Genomic DNA, 25,721 nt, shown 5'->3' with positions numbered 1-25,721 from the left:
TCAAAATTTCAAAATTTTTAAAATCATTTTCAATTTCTGTTCTAATTAACTAATCGAAATTCTGATTGCACAGTCATTGAAATATATAATTTATCTGTATCAAGAAACAGAATAAAAAGTTTTTGGAGAAAATTTTTTCAAAAAAATTTAAAAATTTTTTGAACTATATTGAATTTTGTGAAAATTGCTTGGTTGTCAAAAAGTCTGAACCACATCAAAATTTTTGGTATCAACAGTATTCCCATAGAGCAATAAAATGCAGAAAAATCATTAGTCAAATTTATCATCGTGCATACCCAATTTCAACAGGGCTTTGGGTATGCCGACCAGTACTTCCTATTCTATAGGCCTCATGTTAGTACAACATCTAGCGAACATCTCTGAGAAACATTTGGTGCGCGCAGCTAACTTTGACAAAACTAGTTTGAAACAGGTGGCTCACTTGTTATGTAACTTTAGCCTTTACGAAGTGAGCCAGGCTGGTAAACCTACTGGTTCACTTCTTATGCAAGATTAACCCATACATGGGTTCATAAGTGTGCTGTCGTGAACATATATATATATATACTGTCTTAGAGTACATTGCGAGATCCGACATATACACAGGCATTGCGAGATCCACCCAAAAAAATTTCGAAAAATGCTAAAAACTCAAATAATAATCCTACAACTTCGTTCAAACGCACGTTGTAGTGTGTAAACAGTGCCTTTCTATGCATTGCCGCTGTCAATTTCGCGATCCGCATAAAGCGAGATCCACCAACGGCCTAAACCTGATTTGGGGGTGGATCTCGCAAGATGCGTCGTTTATCTATTTTCAAAAATTGTATATAAGTATATAAATAGTAGGTAAAACGAGATCCGGCTGAAAATGTGTGTACAGGGTCCCCCGGATCTCGCGAGTACCGTGGCATATGAAAGAACTTGCGAGATCCGGCAAAAGGATCTCAGGATCTCGCAATGCCCGATTTTATATAAAACGGATCTCGCAATGTATGGTTTTTACATGTATTTATAGGTATATCAATTTATGTATAAATTTGTGTCACGCTGAACTCAAAAGCTCCGAACTTTAAGTCGAAACTGATGATGGCAAAATATTGCTTTGATACTGAACTAGAGAAATTTTTAATTTGGTCGAAAATTAAACTCGGTTATTGTATTTTTGACAAAAAGTCCTACTTTTTTTCAAAAACGTCCAAAAAAGTACCACTTCTTTGCCAGAGTGTAAGATGTGAGCAAAAAATGCTGCATTTCTAACTGTTAAACCTGTACATATGCGTCTGTGTACCTACTTCTGTTCTTCACTCGTGACTATTAAAAGTGCAACACTTGACCACCACTTCTCTTCCTATTCATCCGGAATTCCCGATACAGAGAGACAGACGATTATTTAATGTTGTAAAGTGTTGGTTTAGGTACATATCAGCATTATAGATTAGTGTTTTTTTTTGTTATCATTCGTGAAATTTTCTGTTTTTTTTTTTTTTTTTTTATTAAGAAGAAGACCTTGTCAGTGTTATGTGAAAACTTATGCCATCGTTTATTTTATGGTGTGGAGCATGGCATGTCTTACAATTTGCACGATTTAGATAAAAAATGCCAACGATTAGAAAATTTCATGTTCTCGTTTTTCAAAGAGAGAAGAAGTGAGACCAAAGGATATTTAAGGTTCGTGAACTATTTTTCTAAATTATGAAAAAGGCAGAGGTGCTGGAGGGCAATAACCCTAAATTCTTTAATTTTTTTTTTGACCTCATTAAAAAAATGTCAACTTGGAGGTGGTTTTTTCGCTCCTGTTGGTGCACGACCTGATTTTGGAAAAATAACTCAGTCTTGAATGAAAGTGAATGAGATTCCGCGTCGATCTATGCTATTGCTGTCAAAATTCAAGACCACTTTTATGGTTCTACTGAGCGGTTGACACTTTGCAAATTGTTTATTTTTCTTGAATGAAGTCGTATTTTGAACATTTTTCCTTGGAAAATACTTCGTATTAATTGCGCCAAAATATTGAAAGATATCATTCTTGTTACTGTAAAAATATTTTGGAACGCTAAAGTGCCAATTTTTTCATCATTTTTCCAATTTCAAAAATTGAAAAAAGGCCCAAAAAATTTATGAAGTTTTTTAAATTTTTTGAAATTGGCAAAAATGGTCAAAAAATTCGCAGCACTGCGTTCCAAAATAGTCTCTGCTTCTTCTCGAATATGAAAAAAATCTTTTGTGTTTGAGCCAAAATTATCCAATTTTTTTGGCTTGAGGTGGCCTAAAAAGTCCTCTTTTCCTAAAAAATTGCAATTCAAGTTGCCAATAAAATGTCTTTGCCAAGCTTGAAGAAAAGTCATTTTTTGATCAGAATTGCAAGAAAATCCTGCTATATTACCAAACTTGTAGAAAGATATCCAGACTTTTTGGATAATTGCTGAATAAAATATGTTGTTGTTTTGAAGAACTTGAAAGAAATCGCACTTCAAATTCTTAACAAACTTGTAAAAGTCCTGATTTTTTCTGGTCACGATAGCAAAAAACTTCTGCTTTGATTTTTAACAAACTTAAAAACCTTTTTATTTTGTCAAAAATGACAAAAATTCATTTTTTGATAAAAATTGAAAAAAAAATGTTACAGAAATTCATTTTTGTTTTTCAAATTTTCTAAAAAAAAGTTGTTTCGGCAAATTTGAAAGTATTCGAATTTTTTTGGGAAAATTGCATAAAAATCTGTTCATTTGCTTTTTCACAAACTCGTTAAAAAGTCTGATAGAGTGACACTGGTAATGATCGGGGTAAGGTGATATAGGTGAGAAAGACTATCTGGAGGGTTTATAATAATACTTACTACCTATGGATTTTCTGATAAATATCCCTAAGGGATTATTTTCGTGCACCATGCTAGCTCAATAGGTGCTTGTACTGATCGTTACGAATACCCTTTATACACATACAATTTCTTATTATCGTGTGGAAATAAAACACGAGACAATTGTTTTACAAATTGTATTATTTGATATAAAACAATTGCGTACTTGTATTAATTATGGGGTTCGAAGTCATAATTAATCTAAAATAGGTATTATCGACCTAATGCTACACTAAACTAGTAGTTAAGCAGATTTTGTAGTTATTTCCCGAAAAGTTAGTTAAAACTTAGAAAAGATTAAGCATATCAAATAAAGGGGATGATTCATTTTACCTTAATTTGATCAGGCAAACGCAACCCGGACAGGATTTAGGATACATCTCCTGCCTCAACACTGTACACGTTCCCTGCTTGTTGGGGTGCTACTCATACTAAGCACGTCACAGGGTATTGGTGGTAGATACACTTTGCCAGGGGTCGAATTCCTCAAGATCCGGATCGAATGAGGTATTCTCCAAAATTTCATTAATCAATCGACATAACATGATTAATGTTAAAATACAAAACATATTAGTTAACCTCGCAGTGGGTTACATCAAAAAGCTAGCGGATTAGATCCCTAAGGGATTAATCGGCGATAATTACTGAGGGTAGGAACCGAACATCGAATTAGCACTTGCGATTACCAAAACGAAGCACAGAACCATCCTTAAGGGGGCTCATACTTAGTAAGAGGATTTACATTAACATTATACTTTTTTGGAAAATATTCCAAGTCCAGCCTGTGAAGCAGACTGTCAGAGATTTATTCTACAAACACTTTACCCAAAAAATCAGAACTTCTTAAGACATTATTTAGAAACTAATGAGAACCTGGATATGGCCTGTGCAATGGGTTATATAGTCGAAAGTTCAAGGGTATGTGTCCGAGCTTGGAGAGACCTACACTCGGATGTATTCGTACACGTTACCTTCCCAGTTAGGTGAAAATCTACTCTTCTGCCAATAAATACGCGGTAAAGAGCAGTTTAATTGGTGTTTTATACTTCAACGCAACTTTAAACTGCTGCCATGCAGCAGATTTTACAGTTTTCAAAATCGCGCTTCAATTCACGGGCGTAATTTGAAGCGACTTTTTAGGTTGTTACATTTTCTGCACAGCAGAATAAAATTTCTGCTGATAAACACGCCACAAGAATATTTCGTAGTGTATTTTTATCGCGTAAAGCCGCTACGCTTCTAAATTAGGTGGTGTATTTTTGCACATTGAAAAAACCAGCCACAAAATACGCTATGCAAAAATTTCGTAGCGTATTTAATCGCGTATTTGCTGAAAAACGCGCGTAAATGTGGTATTTTGCGTGTGTGTTATAGGTTAGTATATGAATATTTGTTCTCTTCTACCAGTTCCCTGGTGGAGTAGGTAGTAAGGAGTCCACTTTCAGATCCGGGGACCCCGAGTTTGATCCCCGCTAGTGCCGAAAAATTTTTCAAGAATATTGATCAATGGCAGATTTTTACGCGTAAATAAAATACGCGCCGATTTATGGGCAGAAAAGGCATTGGCGTAAAGTGTTAAATCTCCTGCCCACGTTTTTATGTCGCGTAAGAGCAGATTTTCACCCAACTGGGTTGGGCCCCAGAAATGTAGGAGAAGTAGGTATGTTAAACTTCTTCGAAAGAAGGGTTACAATATAACCTCCAACGAGAGGTTATTGTCCTACCTCTCTACGGAGTTAAGGCATATCTGCTCTTTACAAGTCCTTGTTCTAATTTTCTTTATTACTTATTATAATTTTTTCAAACCCGAGTTCAAATTTTTGTTTTCCTTGAATTTTTTTTGTGTTTTTTGTCCTTTTGGAAAATTCAAAAATTTTCACATTTTCACTTGAATAAACATGTTCCTATATATGTGTTTCGCCTCCCTTCCCCCCATCACACATGAAACAATTTTTCAAATTTCTTGATGAATGCTAAAATTTCAAAAAAGTGGTATTATTGAAAAACTTGCTCTTGTCCATTCTAGAAAAACTCCTGCTGTGTTATTTAACCTGCAAGAAAATCCTTTTTACTGCACCAAAACTGTTTTAAAAGTTTCTTTTTTGACTCATTCGAAGTTTTAATTTTTATAAAAGATTTCCCAGTTATTGAAAATAGGAAAATTTTGACTTGGATAATAAACTGTGATCCACCTTCTTTCCGGCCGAAGTATAAGGTGTGCTCATATTTTTCAAAAGCTCTCAAACCCTAATTTTGAGAAAAAAAGTTCGTTTTTGGATTTTTTGTGAATTTTTGAAAATTTTAAAAAACTGCTATCTTTTGCAAACACTTTTCCCAACGAAACGATGAGATGTAGGAATAGGAATGGTTCAGTTTTCAGTAGATTTGGGGTTGCGGTGTCGTCCACAAAACCGAAAAATTGAGAGAGAAAAAAATGAGAAATTTAATTTGACTAATTTATTTGAATGAAAATTTTCTCTTCATCAAATCTTATTACATGTGTGTATCACTGCATTATATTATATCACTAGAAGAGATAGTCGTAATACTCGATGATCGAGTCGAATTAAGCGTCGTGATACTCGATCGAGTAGAAGCATCGTATGGTACTCGATTCTCAGCCACAGTGAAGGCTGGTTTTCGCTGAGCTGGTGTCGACTTACAACTAAACAATTGGTTAAAAGTGTTTCGAAATTGTTGACTCATTATATAATAAATTAGAAAATTAGCCGACATGCAAAATAACGTCACCGTGTTGAAAATCTCAAATAAATACGCGTAACATCCTGCCATAAATTTGTAGCCGAAGATTATCGACAATATGCAACATATACCATGAGGCATTTCGGATATAAAAAATAATACTAATACTACTAATAACATTTTTGTTGTTCGATCTGCGGATTGTTTCTGTTTTGTGTTGGTTGAATTGGTTCTTTCGTACATTGTGGCAGTTAATTCTTTGCGACGTTTTTTCGCTCGCAGGAGAGCTACGATTAATCTGTTGAAAAATAATAGGTAGGTAAGTACTCATCTTTAACCCCTTTATGAGGATCGTTCAAAAAAATTGTCAAGATTCCCACTCACTTGTAACTGTAAACAGACAGAACGACTGTTGGCACTACTTTCATGATAATTCCATACAATATCATGCTCAGCGTTCGAGACACATTGTTCAGTTTACTATTAGCTTGCATTTTGTAAATCGTGGTAGGAATACCGATAGTCTTATTCGAGGTGAGAAATCCGTCTGCATCCAGTAACGTCTCAATTTCTCTAACTCTGAAGTCGAAATAAGCCGGTATCCAGATCAAAGGAAACGCCACATATCCCGCAGACAGAAAAATCCTGGTGTTTTTCATGCTACACCATTCGCGTTCCTTTAAAGGATGTGCGATAGCAATGTATCGCCAGACAGCCAACATTATCGTGAACCAGATTGATATCCCGTGAAATATGCTGGTGATATGCCAAGAATAAAGCGATACAGTTTCCCATTCGTATACCCTGTGATCTTTGACAGAATACATTAGCAGTCGTACGAATTCGTGCCATTTGCGTGGCATGTAGGCAACAATGCCGGCTAAGTCGACGAACGCTAGATTGGCGAAGATCAGGTTGATGGGCGAGATCATGGATTTCCTGGTGAATACGATGATGTTGAATATGTTCAGAGTTGATCCGATTATGCTTCCGGTGAAGCTTAGGTAAGCACAGATGTGCTCGGCGTAGTATATGTGGAATGATATCAGACCTGTGCCACAAAATGGCTCTGCTCGGACTAGGATTCTTTTCCTGGAAAGTGAAAAAATTAATCGCTCGTAAAGAATTTTACTAACAAATCGTTTACCTCGTATGAATTGATTCATTTCTCAGTGAATTGTTCGTCAAAGTATTAAATCATTGAAGGAACTCATTCGTGAACGAATTGATTAATTTCTGTAAAGAACCATTCGCGAACGAATAGATTCATTTTTAGATAATCATTCGCCAACTAATTGATCAATTCATCAATTTATAAATCAATTCGTTCTCGAATGATTTGCCAAAAATTATTCAATTCGTTCGTGAATGATTCATCAAAAACTGGATATTTTAATCGATTCGTTCGCAAACGAGTCATATATACAAATAAATTCATTCGCGAATGATTCACTAATAATAATTCAATTCGTTTGTGAATGATTCACCAAAAATTATTCAATTCGTTCGCGAATGATTCATCAAAAATTGAGTGAATGAATTGATTCGTTCGTGAATGATTCACCAAAAATTAATTGAATGAATCGATTCGTTCGCGAACGACGAGTCTCCTATACAAATGAATTTGTTCGCGAAAGATTCACTGAAGAATTATTCAATTCGTTCTTGAATGATTCACCAACAATAAAATTAATCAATTCGTTCAGGAATAATTCACCAAAAATTGAATATTTCGTTCGCGAATGATTCACACAGAAATTATTTAATTCGTATTTCGTTTGTGAATGATTCACCAAAAATTATTCAATTCGTTCGTGAATGATTCATCAAAAATTAGGTAAATGAATCGATTTGTTCGCGAACGAGTCATATAGGTATACAAATAAATTCGTTCGTGAATGATTCACCAAAAGTCGGTTGAATGAATCGATTCATTCGCGAACGAGTCACCTATACAAATAAATTCGTTCGCGAATGATTTACCAACTATTAATCAATTCGTTCAGGAATGATTCACTAAAAATTGAATATTTCGTTCACGAATGATTCACACAGAAATTATTTAATTCGTTCGTGAATGATTCATCAAAATTTAGGTAAATGAATCGATCCGTTCGCGAACGAGTCACATAGGTATACAAATAAATTCGTTCGTGAATGATTCACTAAAAATCAAATAAATGAATCGATTCGTTCGCGAACGAGTCACTTATACGAATAAATTCGTTCGTGAATGATTCACTAAAAATTGAATACTTCGTTTGCGAATCATTCGCCCAGAAATCAATCAATTTGTTCAATCACCAATCGGTTGTGAATGATTCGATTCGATTAGATTCACTTTGCTTTAAACTTATCAATTCCTATACAATAGTTTCACAAAAACTGAATCAATCGTGAATTAATTGATCCTTTTTAAAGTTGAAATTTAAACATTTGAATCAAATTAGAACCATTCAACTCAAATTAAAATAAAAAGCTTAAATATATGGTTTTTGATAGTTTGGGATCGTTATTGGATTTTTGAATTGTCCATCTTTCGAAAAAATACTATCGACGAGGGTAAAAGACTGAAGAACGTGAAAGACGAATTTTGAGTAGAAATATAAGAGTGAATTAATCGAATGGAATTTCGAAGATGTTGAATTCGAGTTTACCGAGTCTGTTTTTTATTTTGACTCTTTTGATGTCTTCATTTGGAATACTCCAGAGTCCAGAACAACTTGAAATCGACAGCAATCAACTTGGGCGGTTGAAAATGGGGTTTAAAGCAAATCTCAATTTTTTTAGTTTACTCGTCGTACACGAATTTTGAATTTGAATTTTTTTTTTTCAAAAATGATCGCTGAAAAAGTAATTTGGATTTAAACCTGTACAAATTGATTTTAAAATAATGTGCTTCAATCGACCGAAAGGGTCACAAAGAGGATAAATCTGAGTAAATAGGTGCTGAATTTCAAATCGGAAAAAACAATTTTTTGGAACTGCGTCACTTTTTTGCAAAAAAAGTTACGAACGGGCAAAAAGATGAAAAAACCACAATTTTTCGAAAATTATTTCCAAGTATTTGAGAACCCATGTCTCCGCTCCAGGGATACTTTCGAAGCTAAAATTTTTTCTGAGTGACTCATCTCAAAACAAAGGTCAGTAGTAAAGGCGTGAACTCGCACCCAGCTTTTTTGGTACCTCTGCACCCAGTACCTATAAACCCAGTTAGTATAGGGTTATATGGAACGTGTTTCGCGAGACGGGATGTGGGGAGGAGGGATGGTCCGCGTACAGGTAGTTTGCAGGTACGATGCGTGTTATCTGTTCTACCCTCTCACCCCTCACACCACCGGCAAGGGGTATTTCCTATACGTGGAGTGCCTCCGATGCATTCACTGCCCTGTACCTTACCTTGGAACCCCTACCTATACACTCGTCGCGTTCGTTTTCTACACTATGTGTGTACTGTGTATGTACTCGGAGCGTTGAATTGTGTGGGTAGGTACGTACGTGTATATAAATAGATAGGTACCTATAGTTTTTTTCGTAGCGTTATCCCATCTTTCACTCTTAAAATCACCACACGCCTGCTTTTCGTTCGAAGTTGGGACACCCTGTAGACTCGATTATAAATATTCACCATCTTTCACTCTAAAAATCGCCACCTCCGGCCAGACAATAATACTAAATAATAATAATAATAATAATAATAATAATAATAATAATAATAATAATAATAAACGTTTCTAGGAGACTTATAAATGAATACGCTTATAGACTCGATTATAAATATTCACTCAGGCTTACGAATTAATACTAGAATTGTCTGTTTGGTGGTGAAAGACAGTGGGTAACGGTACTTTGGGGACACGGATGTTGTTAAGGTGCATGATCATTGTACAATGGTTTACAATTGAAAAAAAAGTAGACAAGAATATTCGCTCGTTGTAAACTTCTTACAAAGTCATACACGAATATCAGAGTTTTCGAAATCACTCAATCTTTTTTTTTCATAGCTGACTTTTGCAAATAGTGTTAGTTTGTGAATTCACATTCATCTCGAAACAAAAAAAAAACATATTTTAGGTTTAGGCTGTTTCCCAAGCAAATATAGCCTCGATTAAATTCACTTACTCACCCCTGTTAAATAAACGATGTTAAACAATTTCGAGCTATGTATGTACTTTGTTAACTTTAGTTGGGAAAATACTATCCGATCGAAAATAATTCTTAAAATAAACCATCATTTTGGAAATCGCTTGATCTTTTTTTTTTCATAGCTGACTTTTGCGAATTAAGTACCTACTATTTCTCTGTAAAATGAAGGCTATTTGCTCATGGTGCTAAAATCAAGTTTGTCACCGAAACCATAGATTAAAAAATATGATGATACTTTTTTGGATACCTACATTCGAAAAAAATAATTTTCAAATATTGTGAGTAAGTACAAAGTACATACTTACTTTTTTTTTTGCAACTATGTTCTTTTGCATTCTACGGACGAATGCATCTGAGCTCTATTCCTGTTAAATTAAGTATATTTCAAGCTATCTTGGAGAAAATCCCAAATTTCTTTTCTGCAGGGTTGTTTGTTGTTGTTGTGGGAAAATTCTTACAGACCCGCGACTCGTTCTAATTCTTCCAACACCATTTTTTCCAAACTTGCACAAAATCACCGCTCACACCTTCGAAGTGTTCTAGAGACGGCACAAAACATTTTACAGAAAAATAAAGTAGAGAATTAAATTTCCAATCGTCGTACCTATTGTATTTAATTTTTTCTAAGAGGCTTGCTTTTTTTTTGACATATTTGCAAAAGAAAGTATATTTTTCTCAATGTTTTCAAAATAAGTACCTATGTACCAAAAAAAATTCCAAAATAAACAATTATTTAAAAAAACGTAAAACCCAAATAACTTGAAAAAAAGTATACCTAAAGTGGAAAAAAAGTAACCAAATTTTGTTATATTTTTTTTTCATTATCGAATGGCAAAGGCTGGTGGTTTAGCTTATGATACCATTTCAACGTTCTTCAGCATCTATAAGAGATCGCTTTTTTCTCATTATTTTGTTATCTTTTTTTTCATTTTGTATAAATTCGTGATTTTTGAATGGCAAAGGATGACGTACGGTTTAGCTTATTATACCATTTCAACATCTAGGTATAAGAGATCGCTTTTTTCTCATTCTTTTTTTTTTCAAAACAAAGTGTTTATTTCTAGCAGTTGTAGAAAATTGCAAACTGAAAAAAATATACCACAATTGAGATAGATCTTACTTACCTACAAAGTGAAGAAAAAGTCAGTGGCTTGAATTCTTTTTTTTTCTCATTCTTTTTTTTTCATAGCTGACTTTTGCGAATTAAGTACCTACTATTTCTCTGTAAAATGAAGGCTATTTGCTCATGGTGCTAAAATCAAGTTTGTCACCGAAACCATAGATTAAAAAATATGATGATACTTTTTTGGATACCTACATTCGAAAAAAATAATTTTCAAATATTGTGAGTAAGTACAAAGTACATACTTACTTTTTTTTTTGCAACTATGTTCTTTTGCATTCTACGGACGAATGCATCTGAGCTCTATTCCTGTTAAATTAAGTATATTTCAAGCTATCTTGGAGAAAATCCCAAATTTCTTTTCTGCAGGGTTGTTTGTTGTTGTTGTGGGAAAATTCTTACAGACCCGCGACTCGTTCTAATTCTTCCAACACCATTTTTTCCAAACTTGCACAAAATCACCGCTCACACCTTCGAAGTGTTCTAGAGACGGCACAAAACATTTTACAGAAAAATAAAGTAGAGAATTAAATTTCCAATCGTCGTACCTATTGTATTTAATTTTTTCTAAGAGGCTTGCTTTTTTTTTTGACATATTTGCAAAAGAAAGTATATTTTTCTCAATGTTTTCAAAATAAGTACCTATGTACCAAAAAAAATTCCAAAATAAACAATTATTTAAAAAAACGTAAAACCCAAATAACTTGAAAAAAAGTATACCTAAAGTGGAAAAAAAGTAACCAAATTTTGTTATATTTTTTTTTCATTATCGAATGGCAAAGGCTGGTGGTTTAGCTTATGATACCATTTCAACGTTCTTCAGCATCTATAAGAGATCGCTTTTTTCTCATTATTTTGTTATCTTTTTTTTCATTTTGTATAAATTCGTGATTTTTGAATGGCAAAGGATGACGTACGGTTTAGCTTATTATACCATTTCAACATCTAGGTATAAGAGATCGCTTTTTTCTCATTCTTTTTTTTTTCAAAACAAAGTGTTTATTTCTAGCAGTTGTAGAAAATTGCAAACTGAAAAAAATATACCACAATTGAGATAGATCTTACTTACCTACAAAGTGAAGAAAAAGTCAGTGGCTTGAATTCTTTTTTTTTCTCATTCTTTTTTTTTCATAGCTGACTTTTGCGAATTAAGTACCTACTATTTCTCTGTAAAATGAAGGCTATTTGCTCATGGTGCTAAAATCAAGTTTGTCACCGAAACCATAGATTAAAAAATATGATGATACTTTTTTGGATACCTACATTCGAAAAAAATAATTTTCAAATATTGTGAGTAAGTACAAAGTACATACTTACTTTTTTTTTTGCAACTATGTTCTTTTGCATTCTACGGACGAATGCATCTGAGCTCTATTCCTGTTAAATTAAGTATATTTCAAGCTATCTTGGAGAAAATCCCAAATTTCTTTTCTGCAGGGTTGTTTGTTGTTGTTGTGGGAAAATTCTTACAGACCCGCGACTCGTTCTAATTCTTCCAACACCATTTTTTCCAAACTTGCACAAAATCACCGCTCACACCTTCGAAGTGTTCTAGAGACGGCACAAAACATTTTACAGAAAAATAAAGTAGAGAATTAAATTTCCAATCGTCGTACCTATTGTATTTAATTTTTTCTAAGAGGCTTGCTTTTTTTTTTGACATATTTGCAAAAGAAAGTATATTTTTCTCAATGTTTTCAAAATAAGTACCTATGTACCAAAAAAAATTCCAAAATAAACAATTATTTAAAAAAACGTAAAACCCAAATAACTTGAAAAAAAGTATACCTAAAGTGGAAAAAAAGTAACCAAATTTTGTTATATTTTTTTTTCATTATCGAATGGCAAAGGCTGGTGGTTTAGCTTATGATACCATTTCAACGTTCTTCAGCATCTATAAGAGATCGCTTTTTTCTCATTATTTTGTTATCTTTTTTTTCATTTTGTATAAATTCGTGATTTTTGAATGGCAAAGGATGACGTACGGTTTAGCTTATTATACCATTTCAACATCTAGGTATAAGAGATCGCTTTTTTCTCATTCTTTTTTTTTTCAAAACAAAGTGTTTATTTCTAGCAGTTGTAGAAAATTGCAAACTGAAAAAAATATACCACAATTGAGATAGATCTTACTTACCTACAAAGTGAAGAAAAAGTCAGTGGCTTGAATTCTTTTTTTTTCTCATTCTTTTTTTTTCATAGCTGACTTTTGCGAATTAAGTACCTACTATTTCTCTGTAAAATGAAGGCTATTTGCTCATGGTGCTAAAATCAAGTTTGTCACCGAAACCATAGATTAAAAAATATGATGATACTTTTTTGGATACCTACATTCGAAAAAAATAATTTTCAAATATTGTGAGTAAGTACAAAGTACATACTTACTTTTTTTTTTGCAACTATGTTCTTTTGCATTCTACGGACGAATGCATCTGAGCTCTATTCCTGTTAAATTAAGTATATTTCAAGCTATCTTGGAGAAAATCCCAAATTTCTTTTCTGCAGGGTTGTTTGTTGTTGTTGTGGGAAAATTCTTACAGACCCGCGACTCGTTCTAATTCTTCCAACACCATTTTTTCCAAACTTGCACAAAATCACCGCTCACACCTTCGAAGTGTTCTAGAGACGGCACAAAACATTTTACAGAAAAATAAAGTAGAGAATTAAATTTCCAATCGTCGTACCTATTGTATTTAATTTTTTCTAAGAGGCTTGCTTTTTTTTTTGACATATTTGCAAAAGAAAGTATATTTTTCTCAATGTTTTCAAAATAAGTACCTATGTACCAAAAAAAATTCCAAAATAAACAATTATTTAAAAAAACGTAAAACCCAAATAACTTGAAAAAAAGTATACCTAAAGTGGAAAAAAAGTAACCAAATTTTGTTATATTTTTTTTTCATTATCGAATGGCAAAGGCTGGTGGTTTAGCTTATGATACCATTTCAACGTTCTTCAGCATCTATAAGAGATCGCTTTTTTCTCATTATTTTGTTATCTTTTTTTTCATTTTGTATAAATTCGTGATTTTTGAATGGCAAAGGATGACGTACGGTTTAGCTTATTATACCATTTCAACATCTAGGTATAAGAGATCGCTTTTTTCTCATTCTTTTTTTTTTCAAAACAAAGTGTTTATTTCTAGCAGTTGTAGAAAATTGCAAACTGAAAAAAATATACCACAATTGAGATAGATCTTACTTACCTACAAAGTGAAGAAAAAGTCAGTGGCTTGAATTCTTTTTTTTCTCATTCTTTTTTTTTTCAAAACAAAGTGTTTATTTCTAGCAGTTGTAGAAAATTGCAAACTGAAAAAAATATACCACAATTGAGATAGATCTTACTTACCTACAAAGTGAAGAAAAAGTCAGTGGCTTGAATTCTTTTTTTTCTCATTCTTTTTTTTCAAAACGAAGTGTTTATTTCAAGACAATTGTAGGAAATTTCAAACTAAAAAAAATATACCACAATTGAGATAGATTTTTTTTCCAATTTCCATTGTTCCTAGGTATTATAACATTGAAGTAACTTCGAAGATCTGTTCTTTATTTTTCTAAAAAAAAACTTGTACTTACTTCCTTACCTACCTACAAAGTAAAAAAAAAAGGCATAATTTTTTTTTTACTTTGTAGGTAGGTAAGGAAGTAAGTACAAGTTTTTTTTTTAGAAAAATAAAGAACAGATCTTCGAAGTTACTTCAATGTTATAATACCTAGGAACAATGGAAATTGGAAAAAAAATCTATCTCAATTGTGGTATATTTTTTTTAGTTTGAAATTTCCTACAATTGTCTTGAAATAAACACTTCGTTTTGAAAAAAAAAAGAATGAGAAAAAAAAGAATTCAAGCCACTGACTTTTTCTTCACTTTGTAGGTAAGTAAGATCTATCTCAATTGTGGTATATTTTTTTCAGTTTGCAATTTTCTACAACTGCTAGAAATAAACACTTTGTTTTGAAAAAAAAAGAATGAGAAAAAAAAAGAATTCAAGCCACTGACTTTTTCTTCACTTTGTAGGTAAGTAAGATCTATCTCAATTGTGGTATATTTTTTTCAGTTTGCAATTTTCTACAACTGCTAGAAATAAACACTTTGTTTTGAAAAAAAAAAGAATGAGAAAAAAGCGATCTCTTATACCTAGATGTTGAAATGGTATAATAAGCTAAACCGTACGTCATCCTTTGCCATTCAAAAATCACGAATTTATACAAAATGAAAAAAAAGATAACAAAATAATGAGAAAAAAGCGATCTCTTATAGATGCTGAAGAACGTTGAAATGGTATCATAAGCTAAACCACCAGCCTTTGCCATTTGATAATGAAAAAAAAATATAACAAAATTTGGTTACTTTTTTTCCACTTTAGGTATACTTTTTTTTCAAGTTATTTGGGTTTTACGTTTTTTTAAATAATTGTTTATTTTGGAATTTTTTTTGGTACATAGGTACTTATTTTGAAAACATTGAGAAAAATATACTTTCTTTTGCAAATATGTCAAAAAAAAAGCAAGCCTCTTAGAAAAAATTAAATACAATAGGTACGACGATTGGAAATTTAATTCTCTACTTTATTTTTCTGTAAAATGTTTTGTGCCGTCTCTAGAACACTTCGAAGGTGTGAGCGGTGATTTTGTGCAAGTTTGGAAAAAATGGTGTTGGAAGAATTAGAACGAGTCGCGGGTCTGTAAGAATTTTCCCACAACAACAACAAACAACCCTGCAGAAAAGAAATTTGGGATTTTCTCCAAGATAGCTTGAAATATACTTAATTTAACAGGAATAGAGCTCAGATGCATTCGTCCGTAGAATGCAAAAGAACATAGTTGCAAAAAAAAAAGTAAGTATGTACTTTGTACTTACTCACAATATTTGAAAATTATTTTTTTCGAATGTAGGTATCCAAAAAAGTATCATCATATTTTTTAATCTATGGTTTCGGTGACAAACTTGATTTTAGCACCATGAGCAAATAGCCTTCATTTTACAGAGAAATAGTAGGTACTTAATTCGCAAAAGTCAGCAATGAAAAAAAAAGAATGAGAAAAAAAAAGAATTCAAGCCACTGACTTTTTCTTCACTTTGTAGGTAAGTAAGATCTATCTCAATTGTGGTATATTTTTTTCAGTTTGCAATTTTCTACAACTGCTAGAAATAAACACTTTGTTTTGAAAAAAAAAAGAATGAGAAAAAAGCGATCTCTTATACCTAGATGTTGAAATGGTATAATAAGCTAAACCGTACGTCATCCTTTGCCATTCAAAAATCACGAATTTATACAAAATGAAAAAAAAGATAACAAAATAATGAGAAAAAAGCGATCTCTTATAGATGCTGAAGAACGTTGAAATGGTATCATAAGCTAAACCACCAGCCTTTGCCATTCGATAATGAAAAAAAAATATAACAAAATTTGGTTACTTTTTTTCCACTTTAGGTATACTTTTTTTCAAGTTATTTGGGTTTTACGTTTTTTTAAATAATTGTTTATTTTGGAATTTTTTTTGGTACATAGGTACTTATTTTGAAAACATTGAGAAAAATATACTTTCTTTTGCAAATATGTCAAAAAAAAAAGCAAGCCTCTTAGAAAAAATTAAATACAATAGGTACGACGATTGGAAATTTAATTCTCTACTTTATTTTTCTGTAAAATGTTTTGTGCCGTCTCTAGAACACTTCGAAGGTGTGAGCGGTGATTTTGTGCAAGTTTGGAAAAAATGGTGTTGGAAGAATTAGAACGAGTCGCGGGTCTGTAAGAATTTTCCCACAACAACAACAAACAACCCTGCAGAAAAGAAATTTGGGATTTTCTCCAAGATAGCTTGAAATATACTTAATTTAACAGGAATAGAGCTCAGATGCATTCGTCCGTAGAATGCAAAAGAACATAGTTGCAAAAAAAAAAGTAAGTATGTACTTTGTACTTACTCACAATATTTGAAAATTATTTTTTTCGAATGTAGGTATCCAAAAAAGTATCATCATATTTTTTAATCTATGGTTTCGGTGACAAACTTGATTTTAGCACCATGAGCAAATAGCCTTCATTTTACAGAGAAATAGTAGGTACTTAATTCGCAAAAGTCAGCTATGAAAAAAAAAGAATGAGAAAAAAAAAGAATTCAAGCCACTGACTTTTTCTTCACTTTGTAGGTAAGTAAGATCTATCTCAATTGTGGTATATTTTTTTCAGTTTGCAATTTTCTACAACTGCTAGAAATAAACACTTTGTTTTGAAAAAAAAAAGAATGAGAAAAAAGCGATCTCTTATACCTAGATGTTGAAATGGTATAATAAGCTAAACCGTACGTCATCCTTTGCCATTCAAAAATCACGAATTTATACAAAATGAAAAAAAAGATAACAAAATAATGAGAAAAAAGCGATCTCTTATAGATGCTGAAGAACGTTGAAATGGTATCATAAGCTAAACCACCAGCCTTTGCCATTCGATAATGAAAAAAAAATATAACAAAATTTGGTTACTTTTTTTCCACTTTAGGTATACTTTTTTTTCAAGTTATTTGGGTTTTACGTTTTTTTAAATAATTGTTTATTTTGGAATTTTTTTTGGTACATAGGTACTTATTTTGAAAACATTGAGAAAAATATACTTTCTTTTGCAAATATGTCAAAAAAAAAGCAAGCCTCTTAGAAAAAATTAAATACAATAGGTACGACGATTGGAAATTTAATTCTCTACTTTATTTTTCTGTAAAATGTTTTGTGCCGTCTCTAGAACACTTCGAAGGTGTGAGTGGTGATTTTGTGCAAGTTTGGAAAAAATGGTGTTGGAAGAATTAGAACGAGTCGCGGGTCTGTAAGAATTTTCCCACAACAACAACAAACAACCCTGCAGAAAAGAAATTTGGGATTTTCTCCAAGATAGCTTGAAATATACTTAATTTAACAGGAATAGAGCTCAGATGCATTCGTCCGTAGAATGCAAAAGAACATAGTTGCAAAAAAAAAAGTAAGTATGTACTTTGTACTTACTCACAATATTTGAAAATTATTTTTTTCGAATGTAGGTATCCAAAAAAGTATCATCATATTTTTTAATCTATGGTTTCGGTGACAAACTTGATTTTAGCACCATGAGCAAATAGCCTTCATTTTACAGAGAAATAGTAGGTACTTAATTCGCAAAAGTCAGCTATGAAAAAAAAAGAATGAGAAAAAAAAAGAATTCAAGCCACTGACTTTTTCTTCACTTTGTAGGTAAGTAAGATCTATCTCAATTGTGGTATATTTTTTTCAGTTTGCAATTTTCTACAACTGCTAGAAATAAACACTTTGTTTTGAAAAAAAAAAGAATGAGAAAAAAGCGATCTCTTATACCTAGATGTTGAAATGGTATAATAAGCTAAACCGTACGTCATCCTTTGCCATTCAAAAATCACGAATTTATACAAAATGAAAAAAAAGATAACAAAATAATGAGAAAAAAGCGATCTCTTATAGATGCTGAAGAACGTTGAAATGGTATCATAAGCTAAACCACCAGCCTTTGCCATTCGATAATGAAAAAAAAATATAACAAAATTTGGTTACTTTTTTTCCACTTTAGGTATACTTTTTTTCAAGTTATTTGGGTTTTACGTTTTTTTAAATAATTGTTTATTTTGGAATTTTTTTTGGTACATAGGTACTTATTTTGAAAACATTGAGAAAAATATACTTTCTTTTGCAAATATGTCAAAAAAAAAAGCAAGCCTCTTAGAAAAAATTAAATACAATAGGTACGACGATTGGAAATTTAATTCTCTACTTTATTTTTCTGTAAAATGTTTTGTGCCGTCTCTAGAACACTTCGAAGGTGTGAGCGGTGATTTTGTGCAAGTTTGGAAAAAATGGTGTTGGAAGAATTAGAACGAGTCGCGGGTCTGTAAGAATTTTCCCACAACAACAACAAACAACCCTGCAGAAAAGAAATTTGGGATTTTCTCCAAGATAGCTTGAAATATACTTAATTTAACAGGAATAGAGCTCAGATGCATTCGTCCGTAGAATGCAAAAGAACATAGTTGCAAAAAAAAAAGTAAGTATGTACTTTGTACTTACTCACAATATTTGAAAATTATTTTTTTCGAATGTAGGTATCCAAAAAAGTATCATCATATTTTTTAATCTATGGTTTCGGTGACAAACTTGATTTTAGCACCATGAGCAAATAGCCTTCATTTTACAGAGAAATAGTAGGTACTTAATTCGCAAAAGTCAGCTATGAAAAAAAAAGAATGAGAAAAAAAAAGAATTCAAGCCACTGACTTTTTCTTCACTTTGTAGGTAAGTAAGATCTATCTCAATTGTGGTATATTTTTTTCAGTTTGCAATTTTCTACAACTGCTAGAAATAAACACTTTGTTTTGAAAAAAAAAAGAATGAGAAAAAAGCGATCTCTTATACCTAGATGTTGAAATGGTATAATAAGCTAAACCGTACGTCATCCTTTGCCATTCAAAAATCACGAATTTATACAAAATGAAAAAAAAGATAACAAAATAATGAGAAAAAAGCGATCTCTTATAGATGCTGAAGAACGTTGAAATGGTATCATAAGCTAAACCACCAGCCTTTGCCATTCGATAATGAAAAAAAAATATAACAAAATTTGGTTACTTTTTTTCCACTTTAGGTATACTTTTTTTCAAGTTATTTGGGTTTTACGTTTTTTTAAATAATTGTTTATTTTGGAATTTTTTTTGGTACATAGGTACTTATTTTGAAAACATTGAGAAAAATATACTTTCTTTTGCAAATATGTCAAAAAAAAAGCAAGCCTCTTAGAAAAAATTAAATACAATAGGTACGACGATTGGAAATTTAATTCTCTACTTTATTTTTCTGTAAAATGTTTTGTGCCGTCTCTAGAACACTTCGAAGGTGTGAGCGGTGATTTTGTGCAAGTTTGGAAAAAATGGTGTTGGAAGAATTAGAACGAGTCGCGGGTCTGTAAGAATTTTCCCACAACAACAACAAACAACCCTGCAGAAAAGAAATTTGGGATTTTCTCCAAGATAGCTTGAAATATACTTAATTTAACAGGAATAGAGCTCAGATGCATTCGTCCGTAGAATGCAAAAGAACATAGTTGCAAAAAAAAAAGTAAGTATGTACTTTGTACTTACTCACAATATTTGAAAATTATTTTTTTCGAATGTAGGTATCCAAAAAAGTATCATCATATTTTTTAATCTATGGTTTCGGTGACAAACTTGATTTTAGCACCATGAGCAAATAGCCTTCATTTTACAGAGAAATAGTAGGTACTTAATTCGCAAAAGTCAGCTATGAAAAAAAAAAGATCAAGCGATTTCCAAAATGATGGTTTATTTTAAGAATTATTTTCGATCGGATAGTATTTTCCCAACTAAAGTTAACAAAGTACATACATAGCTCGAAATTGTTTAACATCGTTTATTTAACAGGGGTGAGTAAGTGAATTTAATCGAGGCTATATTTGCTTGGGAAACAGCCTAAACCTAAAATATGTTTTTTTTTTGTTTCGAGATGAATGTGAATTCACAAACTAACACTATTTGCAAAAGTCAGCTATGAAAAAAAAAGATTGAGTGATTTCGAAAACTCTGATATTCGTGTATGACTTTGTAAGAAGTTTACAACGAGCGAATATTCTTGTCTACTTTTTTTTCAATTGTAAACCATTGTACAATGATCATGCACCTTAACAACATCCGTGTCCCCAAAGTACCGTTACCCACTGTCTTTCACCACCAAACAGACAATTCTAGTATTAATTCGTAAGCCTGAGTGAATATTTATAATCGAGTCTATAAGCGTATTCATTTATAAGTCTCCTAGAAACGTTTATTATTATTATTATTATTATTATTATTATTATTATTATTATTTAGTATTATTGTCTGGCCGGAGGTGGCGATTTTTAGAGTGAAAGATGGTGAATATTTATAATCGAGTCTACAGGGTGTCCCAACTTCGAACGAAAAGCAGGCGTGTGGTGATTTTAAGAGTGAAAGATGGGATAACGCTACGAAAAAAACTATAGGTACCTATCTATTTATATACACGTACGTACCTACCCACACAATTCAACGCTCCGAGTACATACACAGTACACACATAGTGTAGAAAACGAACGCGACGAGTGTATAGGTAGGGGTTCCAAGGTAAGGTACAGGGCAGTGAATGCATCGGAGGCACTCCACGTATAGGAAATACCCCTTGCCGGTGGTGTGAGGGGTGAGAGGGTAGAACAGATAACACGCATCGTACCTGCAAACTACCTGTACGCGGACCATCCCTCCTCCCCACATCCCGTCTCGCGAAACACGTTCCATATAACCCTATACTAACTGGGTTTATAGGTACTGGGTGCAGAGGTACCAAAAAAGCTGGGTGCGAGTTCACGCCTTTACTACTAAGGTCTTCGATGAATTTGCTTCAAGTTTTTTGAATTTCTTTTTTTTGCGATCCATCCTAATGTAGGTACTACATAGATAGGTAATACCTAATACATCCGATGAAATTTATATCCATCGAGGAATTAATTTCAAAAAATGAGTGCTGATGATATCGAAAATTCCAACAAACTTTTCAATGATATGATTTCGATAAGTAGGTATTCTGCGTTATTCCATTAAAAACATGCTAATCAAATATTCGCTATCTGTAGTTAAGTTAAATGAAGAATGAACATTGAAATTATCGGCGATCTATACGATAAGATGCATGGCTCACTGGCAGATCCAAAGTTTTCACATTTCATCATTCGAAAAATTCGCATTTCATCGTTACAAAATTGTTGCTAGTGTTTCGATTTTCAAAGGAAAAAAAAATTAACAAAGTGTAATACCATGTCACTTTGGAAAGTATTTATTTTTTTGATTACCAGACTACATTTCCATCTTGTTGTTTCAAAACAACATGAAACCTACCAAAATGAATTAGGTAAGTTGGTCAATTTGCGCTAAAAAAGCTAAGAATAGTTTTTTCGAGATGTTTGAGCGATTATAGGTAAGAAATGAAAGTACCCATCACTATTCCTAATATAATTCGAGGTAGCATTCACAAGCTGAGAATTTCAGTTAAGGAAAAGGCACTGATTATCAAATTATTTTTGGACGATAGTGAAATGAAAACAGTTTCTATTATTTTCATACATCCTATGTACATACTAACAATTATTTATTTATTTCAGATCCAGATAAGCCTTTGTACATGGATCCAACGAATGATTTCGTTTTTAAGAAAATATTCGCCAATTGTACTACGTTGTCGCTGTTTATAAACTCTGCTTTAAATTCAAACGATTTAACAGTATGCCACTTGAACAATCCTCCCCAACAATATCAAGACGATAAACAAATCTATTACGACATTCACTGCAAAGCCAACGACAACTCAACAATTATTGTCGAGATGCAATTTTTGACGGACAAATTCTTTTTACAACGCAGCATATATTACACCTCCCATTCCATTGTGTCTCAATTGAAGACTTCGGGTGAAAAACGATTTGAAAAACTCTCACCAGTACACTTGATAGCAATATGTGATTTTAAAGTTTTTGAAAATGGAAAATCATACATAACCAGACACCAGATTACAAATATTGAGACCCATGAAACCTCCATTCCATATTTGCAGTTTGTATTCATTGAATTATGGAAGCTTAAATTCAACAAAATCAAATATCAGAAAGATGCCTCTCTGGTAGAGTTATTCGCTTATTTTTTTTCGTTTCAAATCAAAAATGACGAATACAAAGTTGGATTTAATCAGATGCTGAACGACAACAGTGTCATTAAAACGGCTGCGGAGTGTGCCCGAATGTCAGCGTGGACAGAAGATGAAAAAGAAAGATATGAAATATTTTCCAGGGAACAAGCTCGAATATACGGTATAGCAGTAGCTGCTGATGAAGAAGGCGAGAAAAGAGGGTTTGAAAAAGGGGAGAAAAGAGGGTTTGAAAAAGGGGCTCTCGAGGAACAAAAAAAGATGATAATAAACATGCAGCAACGTAATTTAAGCAGTGATATTATTCAAGATGTAACGGGATTAAACGCAACCCAAATCGCTGCTCTTCTAAATTAAGAAAAATATAATTTTTAGCAATTAAAAATTACCTATCTAATTGTAATTTCAATATTCATTGTGTGTTTTAACTTTTCAGTAGGTACCCTACCTACCTGTAGGAAGACTGGCGGATGAAATTGAGATTTTCTTAGGCATTTATCTATCAAAAACTTGATGTGTAAATTTTGATGAAAAATCGTGAAAAAATACCACATTTGAAAAACAATTAATTTAGAAATCAAAATTTTTTAAATTTTACAATTTGAAAAAATAACTGCAAGAGAACGGAGGAATTACAACAACTGAAACCAGAGTAGTCAACTCGAAAATAAGAAAATGAGCCCCAAATGCTCGAATTTATTCTTCTATAGAAAAACTATTCAAGAATACTTATGTTGGCGAGAAACGCATAAAAAATGGAGACCTGCATGAGTAATTTTGGAACAAATATATCTTCACATATGTACCTAATGAATAGTTCAAAGGGACAATAAAATCACAATCGGAACAAAATTAATGCTGTTAAACATGAAACTCATGTTGGAGTTTCTGGTCTCGGAAAAGGCTCAAGAATTGCGAGTTGGATTTTTTTTGTTGGAAATTGGAAATAAAAAAATTTGCCAAAGGCTCTAGAATTTTTCGAAAACCATCACCAATCGATTTGCATTAAAAAATCATCAAAAAGTACCTACGTAAATACGAGTATAAAAATTAAACTATAAAAAAACTGCATCGCCATGTTAAAATTATAGATTACTAGCAATTAAATTTAATTATTACTTACGAATACATGTTGCAATTATCATCTACTTGTTTGCTAACACCATTAAGCACATTTCACCGGTATTTTTTCTCATCGCTCGTCTCACTCGTACTTATTGCTGAGTTCAATTTGCTCAACATACTATATCACCAAATCACGGATTCCAAATAAGCATCCGAACTCGAGGAATACTCATCACTTTATGTTCGCGAATTCGCGTAATAGATACTCGTATAAAATTTTATGTGTACGAGAGTAAAAGACGTAAATAAAAAATTCTGCATTCATAGTTATTTCACGTCCAAGTACATACAATTTTATTCGTGTGTCTGTGTATGTGTTTTTCTATACTCATGCATTATCTGACCGCAACACTATAGACTGCCACTTCCCATCTCTAGTAGGTATTATCCGGAATTCCCGGTAGGTGGTGGGTACTCAGAGGTATTATAAATTTGATGTTATTATAATGTATAGGTACTTATAGATATATCAACATTGAACTTGCGTTGTTTTTTTTTGTCATTCTTTGTGAAAATTTCTTTTTTTTTTGCTTCGCTAAGTTGGTGAATGAAAATTTATGCCATCATTCATTTCGTTTTATAGGTATAGGTATCGGTGTTGCGAGTGGGTATGTTTTGCGGTTTTCGCAATGTAAAATGTATGAAGTATAAAATGTTTGTGGTTTCAAAACCTCTTATGATCGATGCCAAAAATTTAAATGCAATTTATTTATAAGTTGTCTAAATGGAGGTATTTACAAATTTCAACTTTCATCATTCGTATCGTGATCTATCGAAAAGAAATATATATCTGCGAAAAAGGACATGAATTTTTTTTTTCAAAAAATGTCCAGATCTCCTATTTTTGAAAATTAATTTGTCACATTAATAAGGGAACGTCTCGAGATGTCCGCTTCCGATTCAAAAGGGACCGTGACTTTTTAGGCAGAGTATGGTCTGAATCCCTACAAACCAATATTTCAGCTGCCCAAGTGAATCATTTCGAAATTTGCGTAGCACTGATTCGCATAAGTATGACGCTGATCTGCGTCATATTGACTTTTGAGAACTTGGAAAAAAATTTAGTAGACTTTCTGACATTGGGTCAGGCTTTTGAAAAACTTGAAGAAAATCAATCGACTTTTTTGAAAATTTAGGAAAAAAATTCAATGATTTTTTGACATGTCACATTTTTTTGTTGAAAAATGTTAGTGATGAATTCTCAACATTATATCAGAGCTTTGAAAACTTGGAAAAAATTTTCACATATCGCACAAACAGGTCAGTAACATTAACTAAGAGGCCAGTCAGGAATACAAAATGACCTTGGAAACCTTGGTAGATAGTTCAGTGATCCTGAGATGCCAGACATAAGGGTCAATGACCTCAAATGACCAAACAGATGACTTCGGGAAGCTATAAATATTGACGGTCAAATACCTTAAATAGCCAGACAGGCAACCTTGAGAGACCAGAGTGACAGGCCAATGACCTTGGAAAAATGTTCAAGCTGACATACGACCTTGAGAGGCCAGACATACAGGTCAATGCCCTTAAGAAAGCAGACATGTGGACCACCGCGTAATGCATTAGTAACAGGCCAATGACCTTGATATGTTAGACAGACGGGTCAATGACCTTGATGGACCCCACTGATAACCTTAAAAAGCCGTACTTACGTGCCAATAATTTTGAGAGGCCAGACAGATAGACAAACAAATTTGGGAAGCTGTACTGATGGGGCAATGACCTTAAAGAGGACGAACACTGTCGAACAGGTAGACAAATCACCTTGAGAGGCTATACATACGGATCAATGACCGATCAATGACCTTGCGAGGCATGTCATTAGGGTCAATGACCTCAAGTGGTCAAGCAGATGACTTTGGGAAGTTATACATATACCGATGGTCAAATACCTTGAATGGTCAGATAGGCAACCTTGAGAGGTCGGACTGACAGGTCAATGACCTTGAAAAGATGGTCAGGCTGTTAAACGACCTTGAGAGGTCAGATATAGGTATAGGTCAATGACCTTAAGAAATCAGACATGTATAGTTGTGG

At 32.7% G+C, this 25,721-nt stretch overlaps 2 protein-coding genes across 2 annotated transcripts; one reads left to right on the top strand and one right to left on the bottom strand.

The window, feature by feature from the left end:
• Nucleotides 1–2,982: 2,982 nt before the first annotated feature.
• LOC135837774 (G-protein coupled receptor dmsr-1-like) lies at nucleotides 2,983–23,978 on the bottom strand. The gene is made up of 3 exons (XM_065353161.1): nucleotides 23,677–23,978; nucleotides 5,948–6,655; nucleotides 2,983–5,861 (listed from the first exon to the last, which is right to left on the bottom strand). Exons 1-3 carry the CDS (start codon nucleotides 23,682–23,684, stop codon nucleotides 5,375–5,377), a joined length of 1,203 nt encoding a protein of 400 aa, XP_065209233.1. The 5' UTR covers nucleotides 23,685–23,978; the 3' UTR covers nucleotides 2,983–5,374.
• Nucleotides 21,558–22,950, top strand: LOC135837777 (uncharacterized). Its single transcript, XM_065353164.1, has 2 exons — nucleotides 21,558–21,764; nucleotides 22,015–22,950. The coding sequence occupies exons 1-2, from the start codon at nucleotides 21,671–21,673 to the stop codon at nucleotides 22,908–22,910; spliced, it is 990 nt and encodes a 329-aa protein (XP_065209236.1). The 5' UTR covers nucleotides 21,558–21,670; the 3' UTR covers nucleotides 22,911–22,950.
• Nucleotides 23,979–25,721: the final 1,743 nt, after the last annotated feature.

The sequence above is a fragment of the Planococcus citri genome, chromosome 2 (assembly GCF_950023065.1).
Source record: "Planococcus citri chromosome 2, ihPlaCitr1.1, whole genome shotgun sequence".
NCBI lineage: Eukaryota > Metazoa > Arthropoda > Insecta > Hemiptera > Pseudococcidae > Planococcus > Planococcus citri.
The sequence above is the reverse complement of the archived record's forward strand: the minus strand, read 5'-3'. Positions and strand labels throughout refer to the sequence as shown.

Coding starts and splice junctions, on each gene's coding strand:
- LOC135837774 (XM_065353161.1), bottom strand. Junction 5,862..5,947: donor CTGTCTGTTTACAGTTACAA/GTGAGTGGGAAT, acceptor ATTTTTCAACAG/ATTAATCGTAGCTCTCCTGC.
- LOC135837777 (XM_065353164.1), top strand. CDS start 21,671: ATGTCACTTTGGAAAGTATTTATTTTTTTGATTACCAGACTACATTTC. Junction 21,765..22,014: donor AACCTACCAAAATGAATTAG/GTAAGTTGGTCA, acceptor TATTTATTTCAG/ATCCAGATAAGCCTTTGTAC.